The sequence below is a fragment of the Bicyclus anynana genome, unplaced genomic scaffold, assembly GCF_947172395.1.
Source record: "Bicyclus anynana unplaced genomic scaffold, ilBicAnyn1.1 scaffold_42, whole genome shotgun sequence".
In the NCBI taxonomy this organism is placed as follows: Eukaryota; Metazoa; Arthropoda; class Insecta; order Lepidoptera; family Nymphalidae; genus Bicyclus; species Bicyclus anynana.
In genome coordinates, this window is record NW_026441276.1 from 79,175 (window position 1) to 91,428 (window position 12,254).

At 38.1% G+C, this 12,254-nt stretch overlaps 1 protein-coding gene across 1 annotated transcript; it reads right to left on the minus strand.

The window, feature by feature from the left end:
* Positions 1-1,375: 1,375 nt before the first annotated feature.
* Positions 1,376-2,969, minus strand: LOC112052503 (uncharacterized). The gene is made up of 2 exons (XM_052890992.1): positions 2,885-2,969; positions 1,376-2,637 (listed from the first exon to the last, which is right to left on the minus strand). Exons 1-2 carry the CDS (start codon positions 2,967-2,969, stop codon positions 1,376-1,378), a joined length of 1,347 nt encoding a protein of 448 aa, XP_052746952.1.
* Between the last annotated feature and the right edge of the window lie 9,285 nt (positions 2,970-12,254).

Sequence of the window (12,254 nt, forward strand, 5' to 3'; positions counted from 1 at the left end):
TACGGACTTCACATACACTGCCATCTATCGGCACATCGCGTCGAATGGTCGATTATACATTCCGCCCACCATGAACCAACGGTTCATAATACACCATTAACCTTAAACACTTTAAAAAACTTTACACCTTTAAATAATTTGACAAAGGTTTGGTTCAATATGAGAAAATGTATAATGAACTCACAACATTTCAAACTACAAGTATAACCAATGTGAAATCTAAACTAACTAAATACTTAACACAATTAACAATTCTAAAGAAACTCTCAATGCAAAACTAAACTCTAAAGAAAACTTCAACGGAATAATAATGACTCTTGAAGACAAAATAATTGAAATCATTAACTGACAGATACAATATTTGGAAACGAGTCTTTAATCACAATGCCATTGCATCTTAAACTCACACCACGGGTGACATTGTCCGAACCAGTATGCTTTAAATAATTAAACCATCAACCTGGAGGAAGATTGTCTTCCTTGAATAAGACTACGTCTCCAACTTTCAAAAAAATGACGATTCCAACGGCAATGGTGCAGAAACTAAATCATATATTTTATTTGACCACCGTCGCGAAAGTCTTGCGTCATTCTATGAATGAGCTGCCATCTAAGGAGGATCCGCACCGAAGCGAAATAAAACAACCAAGGCACGAGGCCGCTCCAATGCGAATCTCGTACACTAATGTTTGATATTTGACGTATGGATCTTGAGCGTCATCTTTCAATCTTGCTTGAGATGATGCTTGGTTGACTGGATCTCAGCTTCCTATAATCCATCGACATATAGAGTGTAGGGTGGGATTCGATACCGGATAATTCCATTTTATCTCAACCAAGCAGCGTCCTATAAAGATACTTTGCGTTTCTTTAACGAGATGCAAGTAACTAACTCATAAGTTACTGAATAAATTGAAAAAATGACGTAAACCTGTGATGTACTTGCATCAAAATCCAATACTTCGACCAAATAAATTTAACACTAGTTAAGGTCTTCCTTGTTTTATTTCATGTGCTTCAGCGATGATAAGTTGTGCCATTCATAGCATGCAAACCTCCTCTAACTCGTAACAAACCATCGCTGTCTAAAATCGGATTGAGAAAACCACGACTATACTCTTCTTACCGAAGAGGATCCGATTTTAGTGATATATTCTATTTCACATGAAAGAACCCTTGCTAAACTCCTTACTACTCGTACTTTCCATTACGATTTGCAATGAGAATCCTGAAAAATCCACTCTTCTTTCTACTTTTAACAATAGCTCAATTCTATCAAACTTTCTTTCTAAATTGGTATCTTGGCATTCTTGATGTGGACTGTAATTACTAACTTCTTCGCTCAGCCAAGATTCCATGTTCTACTTAAATCCTATCACCATCGGCAGATATCTTTCATCCTTGATCGTACGTGAGCAAACATTGAAGATAAGATAGTTCGGGCGATCCATCCTAAAGGATCGAACCAACGCAAAATGTCCGGAATAACCTTCTTCTTCGTTACTGGAAGTTGTATAGGAGGGAGACGGATACTATATTTAAAGTTGTAGGTACTGCTATCCCAAGTAAGTCCTAATACTTTCTGTGTAACTTCAAGTTCTTTTTCAGTTCCTATTTCTAACTCTGTCTGCTTGTTTCCTCTTCCCTTTTCTAATTTCTCCATAGTTGCTTTACTACTGCTAGCTCCTTTCTGTACCACTATTCCTCCCTTTTCTAAGATATAACTTATTTCATTTTTTAATTGTATGCACTCTTCTACTGTTTGATAGCTCGTCATGAGGTCATTCGTGTAAATGTCTTGCAGGATTTTCTCTACAGCCGCAGCGTTGTATACATCTTCATTTGTGACTAGTTGCTGCAGGATATTAGCAGCAGGGTAAGGTGCATGTACTATCCTAAACGTAACACGTGACATTCTGTCCTGTTGTGTTGTTCCAGATTTATCTCTCCACCAAATACTCTGAAACTGGTCTGCATCTTCTGGTGTAACTTTAACTTGTTGATATATCTTAGCAATATCCGATACCAAACAGAGTGGATGGTTTTGCCATCGCAAAATGATATGCTTCAGAGTAAGTTGAAGTGATGGACCTACAATGAGATCATTGTTTAAGCTTACTTCGGTAATGCCCGAGCAAGACGCATCGATGACAATTCTTACTTTTGTCGTTGATTTATCTTTAAGAACTACGGCGTGATGCTGTAAATATACTACATCAGGCTCATTGCATTGCTCATCAGGAACCAACTCCGGCAATTTCTTCATGGCAATTTCTCTTAACTTCCGATGTTTACCGGTTGGATTGTCTTCACAAAAAGGACTCTTCGCCACGTATCGACCACCATTATTTCTAGAGACTGTTTTCTCTAAAATCGTTTTACACATAACTTTATCGCCAGTCAGCATTTTCTTCTTGTCAGAAACCACATCCGATTCTAACTCCCAGAATTTTCTTACCGTATTGTCCTCTTTAGACTGGGCGTGCATGCTGACGATGACGTTCGTAACCTGGTGCGATTCAGACTCATCTGATTGAATTTTACCAGATAAGATCCAGCCCAGTAAGGTTTTCTGCGCTACAGGACACCCGGGCGGACCTTTGATAAGACCTTCTACTAATATCTGACTATACACCTCTGCACCAAGCAACAAATCTATTTTATTTGGTATGCCAAACCTCGTATCGGCTAACTTCAGACTAGAAAGTTCTGGCCAAAACGGAACGTCAACCCGTTTTGCAGGAATAAATGATGTTAATTTGGCAAGAACGTGGGCTTTGACAATCAAAGTGAACGTAGGGTCATGAAATGACCTAAGCTTTAGTTCCACAACACATAAAGAAGCTAAAGACTTATTACGACCTCCGATTCCTGAAATATAGACCTTGTTGGGTATCTTCTTCAGTCCAAGAGCTTGGACAGCGGCCTCCGTGATAAGCGAAGCCGTTGAACCTTGATCCAATAAGCATCTATATGGCAGAAGCGCACCTGTTCTTGACTCAATCGGAACCTCTGCTGTAGCCAGGAGCACTTGGCTATGAAAATTAGAGAAACAGGTAACCACATTGGTCTCTGATTTGGTTGGCGGAGATACAACTACACCATCACCATTGGAATCACCATTACCTAACACTTTGCGGTGGTGGAGGATGGAATGGTGTTTTGCTCCACATATTTTACATCTGGAGGATTGACGGCACTTAAAAACATAATGATCCGACAAGCAATTAAAACATAACCTACTGGCTCGGACGAAATTCAATTTTGTATCATAATCCGACCTCGCAAACTCTTTGCAATTTATTAATTTGTGATTTTCTTTACAAAATTGACAAACTAGATTTGTTGTATTAACAGAATTAACATTTGCGTACCCTTTTGATACATTCGTAGTAGATTTTGTTTGATTGTTTAAAAACTCCAATGACCTGAATCTACTATGTAAATATTCTCTAAATTGATCTAAGGTAGGTAACTCATCCACTGTACTGATTAAAGACTCCCATTTAAGTCTACTGTCACTGGGTAATTTAGAACTTATAATATGTATAATAATTATATCCCAGTGCTCTACTGCGATTCCCATATTTCTTAAACCGTTTAGACATTCTGAAGTAGTGTCTAAAAGATTTTTTATTGATCTAGCTGTTTCGGTAGCATTTGATTGTCTTAACAATTTATCTAATAAACAAGTAGCCAAATGTTTCTTGTTTGAGTATCTAGACTGTAAGGTGGCCCATGCAGACTCATAGTTGTCGGCAGACACAGCAACATGCCTGACAAGTTGGGCTGCCTCCCCGTTTAGATAACTCTTTAAATATTGCATTTTTTGAACATTATCTAAACACGCGTTATTATGAATTAAGGAAGTGTATAAATCATTAAATGTAGTCCACTCCAAATAGTTTCCAGTAAATTTTTGGATTTCTATTTTTGGCAGTTTAATATTACTGCCCCTACTATTACATTCCTTTGGACTTTGTATTGAAACGTTCAACTTAGATAATGCATCATTGAGATCACACTTATACTTAATCCAAATTTCTTCAGCTACCGAAAACATATCGTCTGAAATATACTCATTAGTTGTTAGATCCGAATCTGAAGCTAGTTGTATTATTTTCTGATGATTGACAAAAAATGTTTTCCATAACTGTTCCAATGACTCTAATCTAGCCTTAATGTAAATTTCTGTTAAACGATCCTTAGGAGATTTTTTAAAATTAATATAATGCTTTTCTATTAAATTCTTAGAATTATTTTGTACTCTAATTAGTCCCTCCATTTTATATTAAAATAATACAACTACTTACCAAATAACTTAATCACAAAAAAGAAGAAACAACTATATAATTTAACCAAATATTCACATTAAAGTTCGTAAACTACCTACCTACAAATTAAACGCAACAATCACAATCATATTCAATTAAAACAAGCCAAAACACTATCCGCAGTAATGAAATTGTAACAAAGTCACTTGCTTCTAGGTTAAATTCAAACAATCCAATTTACTGTTCACAAAATAATCAAGTCTATATAAAACGCAAAAATTTTACAAGTTCAAACGTATGCAAAATAACAAAGTCCTGAGGTAACACACGAAAATTTTACAAGTCTTTTTTGTCGCGAAATATTCTAAGTCAATGTAAACAACGAATATTTTCTAAGTGTTTGACAATTGTGACATAGACGAAATTTTGGCATGGATTCCCCGTCACTTCACTTTTCTTCGTTTATTAGTCTATGTTCATGCACTACTTTAATTTTCTAAGTTAAATGTCTTCTTGACTTTGACAGCTGACGTTGACAGAAGGTCCAATCTTGACATTGACAGCTGACGTTGACAGAAGGTCCAATCTTGACATTGACAGCTGACGTTGACAGAAGGTCCAAATCTTGACATTGACAGCTGACTTTGACAGAAGGTCCAAATTGACACAATACTTCTTACTTGACAGTTGACGTAGTCGGTTGCTCTCCCTCTCGCTCACTCACTGCAACTGATGTCATTGCGCTGCGCAGACGGCTATTCTCCCTCTCGCTCACTCCTGCCGCTGACGTATCCGCGTGACGTAGTTGGCTGCCGCTGACGTCACAACTGCCTGGGCCTGATGGCTGCTCCAAACCACCAGCCGATCAGGATGCACACTGGCTCCTCCTCCAAATTATTCGGTTCGCTGGACCATGAACAAAGTCGGAATCCGCACCGGAGAGAAAATAAAACAACCAAGGCACTCGGCCGCTCCAATGCGAATCTTGTTTATTGTAAAAAACTTCACAATATATACCTTTTGTACGAACCACTCGATATCGCGATACAAAGTTACGGACTTCACATACACTGCCATCTATCGGCACATCGCGTCGAATGGTCGATTATACACTACGTTCGGCTGTATGTATGTTTTTCATACACCCTTAGATTTGTGAGAAATACTCCCGAGCACCCTGTATATGTATATTGGGTCAAAGATGCAGCTTAGGTGAATTATCTCTTAAATGTCAGTTCACCCGTGCCCGGCGTACTTTTACCGAATTATGCCTATTACGACTACGCCGGCAGTGGCTTGGAGCGGTAACTCGATTCCACGCGACTGCAATGGATGCGTTCGCTACCACTAGGCACGTACACATTTCCATCAAATTTGTGTAGAATGTACTTGGAATTGCTTGAAATTTTCAAAATTCTTAAAAACATTAATTCATATTTACTATATGGTCTTTATACGTTATATTTCTAAAATTTTCGACTCCTTTTAACTTAGGTTAGGTGCTAAAATGTCCTGCAGGCTGAGTTGCGGTAGTTTTCGTGGCTCAGTCATCAGGCAGCGAGTCGGAACACCGTGAGGTTTTAGTCGGTTGAAGTCCGACATAACCTTGCCTCCCCGTGGCGAGAAGGTATCCATGAAGATTTCCCCGCGTTTAAATAAAAAGAGAAGGTGCTAAAATATTCTGACAATGACCTACTCTAGTAATTAGTAAATGAAAAAAATTTAATAAAAAAAATTCAACCGACTTCCAACTCAAAAAATAACTTTAACTAAAAAGCAAAAAATAATATCCTACCTATGTGCTACCTTCTGATCAGTTTGAAGGCGGTGCCAAGCCAGTGATGTTTTAATTAAATACGTTTAAACTACAAAATTTCTGTGGTTATTCCAGAAACAGCTTTAATTAAAACACGACACTGGCTTGGCACCGCCTTCAAACTGATCAGAAAGTAGCACATAGGTAGGATGTTATTTTTTTTTCTTTTTAGTTAAAGTTATTTTTTGAGTTGGAAGTTGGTTGAATTTTTTTTATTAAAATTTTTATTTTTTTATTTTTAGTGTTACCATACCCACTGCGTGTGTACAGTCGCAATCCATCTAGGTGGAAAGTTCTCATCAATACAAATTTATCAAGTCCAAACACAAGGTAGCTACTGTGAACCGTCGAGGAGTTCTCTTCACTGTCCCTCGTCTTCATCACCAGACCCTTAATACAGTCACAACCCATATAGGTGGAAAGTACTCATCAATACAAATTAATCAAGCCCAAACAAAAGGTAACTGCTGTAAATCCTTGACGAGTTCCATCGTCTGTGTTTCGGCTCCATCATCAGACCAACTCCAAACCTTCATAAAGTTGTAGTGGTTTAAAATACCTTATGGAAACACTAACAAACGTACTAGCCGTCTCTACAACTTTCGAAAGTTCCCCTCAATTTCTCCAGGATGCCATCATCAGATCCTGACATGAAAAAAATGGGACCACCCTGGAAGTAAACCCTACAAAAGAAAAAAGAATTTTCAAAATCGGTCCATAATTGACGGAATTATCGCTAGACATACATAAAAAAAAAAAAACATACATACAGCAGAACGTAGAACCTCCTCCTTTTTAGAAGTCGGTTAATAAAATGAAAATTCTCTAAACGTCTTTAAAATTTATCTTATAAATATGTCTTATAAAATTATAAATATTTACTTCAAAAGTAAGCGCTAAACATTGTACTGTAAAAAGTGTTTGGCTTAATTTTTTCTGATCATAATAATTACTTTTAAACCGACTTCTAATTAGTTACATTATTAATTCTTGACCCTAACTTGACAGGACTTCAAAACATTCCTACATGTTGACATGAGGACATCTGCTATACCGGCTTGCTTTAAAAAAACTGTAGTAATCGACACGAGCAATAACTATGGGCATGCGCTAAGCAGTCATCGTATAATTGAGTCCCTCTTACATTCACAATGGCCTCCCCCTAGCGCTAGACATATGTTTTAAACAGGCATTGTAATAAAAAGTCACCCTTTGCATTTTTACATCGACGTAACTACTACCTCTGTACAACATACTATATTTAATAGAAGTGTGAAAAATTGTTTATACACTTTTACAAGTCATATATTATTCATCATAGTCATAGATTATTTATCAACTCGTCTTGTTCGTCAAATCTTGCAAGTTGGAATAAAACCTAGATAGCTGAAGAGTAAGATTAAAGTAAGATTAAGAGTAAGTTTACATTTAAGAAGAAATTAAAAAGATATTTGCTTAGCAAACAGGAGGAATTACAGGATTATGTGGCGGAGTTTTCACTTCTTTAGTGAATGAAATTTCCTAGTAATCTTCATAGATTTCGTTATTTAGGTACATTCTACAGTAGTTTTGTAAACTAGTTAATGCAAAAAAAATATTTTCTTTTTTCTTTTTGTTTTTATTTTTATTTTATTTCCTCATTTCAGGTTTCAATTATTATACTCGTAGATTGTTAGATATAAGGCTTATCATTATTGTGTATGTGTGTGTGTGTTTTATTTATACCTTTTAATTTTATATTGTTGCTTAATTTGTTGAAACACTTTTATTTGTTTAGCGTAATCCTATTATTTAGCATATTAATTCAAGGTTGTTTGTTTTTAATTTAAAGGTAATAATATAGCATATTGTCACTGTGGCTATGTATATCCGTGGTGTCACCTGGATCGAGGTAGCAGCTGAAAATCAGCGCCGCTTGGCCAAGTACTTTGCTTGGTTTATGCGGCACAATGCTGAGCTGTTACCTTTTTTCAAGGTTGTGCCAAACATAACGAAGTGGTTTTTGATGCTTCAACTACTTTAGTTTTGATTTACAATTGATCAGGTGGTTGAAGCATCAGACACAACAATAGTGCTTAATTAGGCATTGTGGTGTATGGCACAATTTTTTAAATAAATGTTTTTTTCTTTCTTTCTTTCTTTCTTTCTAACTTTTAGTGTACTTTAGGAAACTACTTGCATGGTTACACTCCACCGAAACTACTCAATTGATTTTAATGAATTTTTTGTATGTAAGATAAATAACTTTAAAGAAGATGGTCCAAAATTGTATGGAGCCCAGGTCCAGTCATTGTACCCTAGCGGAAATAAAAGAAAATATTTTTTTTTTAACTATTTTTGATTATACTAATCTACGAATTTACTTTAATTCTTTCGAAATAATATTCATTATCTCCAAGGAAATGCAAAGCTTTAATAAATTTTAATAAGATCCTTGTATTTTTAAAATTTTGATGATACGGGGTACAATAGTGGACCTGAAATGGACGATCTCCTATAAAGTTCAAAAGATTGTCATAAACAAATTAGATCAACAGCGTTCCGAACGAACTCTATTCATGCGAGTCAACTCGTTTTTAGGGTTCCGTAGTCCACTAGGAACCCTTATAGTTTCGATATGTCCATCTGTCTGTCTGCCCGTCCGTCTGTCTACCAATATCTATACTAATATTATAAAGCGGAAGAGTTTGTTTGTTTGTTTGTTTGTTTGTTTGTTTGTTTGTTTGATTGAACGCGCTAATCTCAGGAACTACTGGTCCGATTTGAAAAATACTTTTAGTGATAGATAGCCCATTTATCGAGGAAGGCTATAGGCTATATTTTATTTTCAAAAAAATTAGGCATCCTTCCTGAAACTCCAATAATGTAACCCAAGATGTACATGGCGTGTGTTCGCGCCTTCCCAAAAGTCTGCTAATTCCCTCAAGCATTGTCATTGCTATTCAAAAGGCCAAGGGGTTGCAAATACAGCAGCGTCATTCACTCGACCGTGAAATGACCTCACTCTCAACCAACACGCGCACGAGACGGTTGTAGCTTGCCAATTTGTCATCGGACCTAACCTTACTTACAATAAACCTTTTCAACCTTCTCCAAGTTTTTCTTTACCAGCATGCGCTGCAAAAACTATTGATGTTAGAATAAAATAATGTATGACAACTTTGTAGAACACATCATTTTCTACAAAAAATGTCGCGACAGCATATATCTATCTATCTATCTATACTATAGTAAAAGAGTAGAAATCGAGTGTCTGTACTTTGACCAAATTTAACTAAAATCAAGTTAGGGCGATTAGAAATGAGCAATAGAATACAAAAATATTTTTTTTAATTTTCTTGACTGTCTGTCTGTCTGTCTGTCTGTCTATATGTCCGTCTGTCTGTCTGTCTGTCTGTCTGTCCTTCTGTCTGTATGTTCGCGCTATTCTCTGGTTCTGCTGAACGGATTTTGACGCGAATTTAGCTTAATCTATTTTATCACAATAGACTATAGATTAAGCAAAGTTCAGGACAACATATAGGCTTTGTTTCATTAAAATTGGACAGATAGAAAAAAAGTTATCTTGAAAAAACCGGATTGCTCAAATTGATTCGCAGGCGTTATTTGGAGAAACGAGTTTTCAACTAAAACTGTGTAATATCGATATTGAGGCACATATTCTATACTTAACTGACCAATTTGTTTATTTGGTTGAACGCGCGAAACTAATCTCAGGAACTACTTAAAAGTTCAGGTTCAAACTGAATAATCCTTTTTGTGTTTAAATAGTCACATTGTCTACTTTTTATCGTATAACGATAAGCAAGATTTATTACTATAAAAAGAGCACGAATTTGGCGCAATAGCTATTAAATCAGAAGGGAGTGAAATAGGGGTTGAAAGTTTGTACGAAAAGTCCTCCTTTTTCCTGGTCAATTTACGCAAGCACAAAAAACGCGCTTTAAACTTTATTATAGACCGGCATTCGGCCGGGAATTTGTGATAGGGCCTTTGACCGTGACTACGGCAGGGCATTTTACCAAAGCACAACAATCGGAACGCGCGGCCTTCGGCCGGGATTTATGATACGGCCTTCGACCGTGACTACGGCTGGGTATTTTACCCAAGCAAAAAAAAGCGCGGTCTTCGGCCGGGGGTTTGTAATATGGCCTCTGATCGTGGCTACGGCTGGGCATTTTACCGATGCACAAAAAACAGAACGTGCGGCCTTCGGCCGCGCACTTTATTGAAGCCCGGCCTTCGGCCGGGAGCTTATGATAGAGCCTGCGACCGTGACTACGGCCGGGCATTTTACCCAAGCACAAAAAATGGAACGCGCGGCCTTCGGCCGCGCACTGTATTGAAGCCCGGCCTTTGGCCGGGAGTTCTTGGTACAGCCTTCTACCGTGACTACGGCTGGGTATTTTACCCAAGCAAAAAAAAGCGGGGGTTTGTAATATGGCCTCTAATCGTGGCTACGGCTGGGCATTTTACCGATGCACAAAAAACAGAACGCGCGGCCTTCGGCCGCGCACTTTATTGGAGCCCGGCCATCGGCCGGGAGTTTGTGATACAGCCTTCGACCGTGACTACGGCTGGGCGTTTTACCCAAGCACAAAAAACGGAACGCGCGGCTGAATCCGGGGGTTTGTGACAGGGTCTTCGACCGTGGCAACGGCTGGGCATTTTACGCAGAGACAATTAATTGCACGCCGGCCGTCGGCCGGGGGTTGGATAGGGCCTCCTACGATGGCTACGACTGGGCATTTTACCCAAGCACAAAAAACGCGCACTTTATTGCACACCGGCCTTCGGCCGGGGGTTGTGATTTTGTAATTATCTATACTAATATTATAAAGAGGTAAAGTTTGTAAGTTTGTAAGTTTGTAACAATTTTTTGAAATGGGGTAATCTTCGGAAATAATTCCAAGTACATGGTCACAAAAGATTTTTTTTTCAGTCCCAATGTTCGTAGCTAGTAAAAAATTCGCACACAGGTTTTATTGGCAAAATCCGACTACACGTACGAGAGTACGAGTGCAAGTGTAGAACGTTTTTCAGATGCAGTCTTTCTAAATTTATGCTTAAAAGGGAATAAAGCGGCGCGACTCTTTTTGGGTATATTTTTGGGGAACAATCGAAAGTTTTGGGAGAGGACTTAAAGTGGACGCTCAAAAGGTGAGGGGTGTTTCACGCTGCGCGCCAACGACACGCGGCGCCGGGCAATGCTTGTAACGGAAAATTTTCCAACAATACAAGGGAATCTGTTGATCCATAAAAGCCAGGGCTTTCCAATATCATCCTCTTTGTGAGCTATTTTCTCCATCCATTCCAGCGTTTTCAATATATCCCGAGCACTTAATGTGTAATGGGTGGAATCCTTTGTAATAGGTAGCTGTGAATAATGCGGATAACCTATAATCACACCATCAGATTGTTTCAATCCCCAACCCTAAAATAATGGTCTGTCTGTGACATCGTAGCATCCAAACGGATAGACAGATTATAATGCGCTTTTTGTGTTAATGTAACCTGTAATTACACCAGCAACCTTGCTCTTCAGACCGGAAGACAGCAATGCTTCTTGGTGGTAGTACTTCCCCGAACTAGCTCCGTCACAAAAAGCTCTGCTACCTAAGCAAGCGTCCATACAAGGTGATGTTCTGTTACAGGCGATGCTTTTGCGACATAAGGTCAGGTGACCATCTGCTCCGTCAATAATATAATTAATATTGAAAAAAATCTCGAAGTACTAGCACTTAACCGTTTATACGTGTAAAAATTCTGAGAATTCGCTTACAATATGTCGATGGCTGTATGAACATTTCCTGAGCCTGTCATGTAATACATTTCATTTCCAAGCAATTTTGTCATTTACGTAATAATTGACACTATAATACGACTTTTCTATAAGCTTACGTTTAATAAAAACTTTGAACTTATTGAGAGACATGCCAGTGATTTCAAACACCATAATTATTGTGATCATCATCATCAACATCATCATCAAATCAGCCGATGGACGTCCACTGCAGGTCTATTGTAGGGACTAACTAACATCACGATACTGAGCAGCCTGCATCCAGCGAGTCCCTGCGGCTCGCATGATGTCGTCAGTCTACCTGGTAAGGAGGTCGTTCAACAATTATTATGATAGCTTTACTCTTAGCAAAGATTCTTCT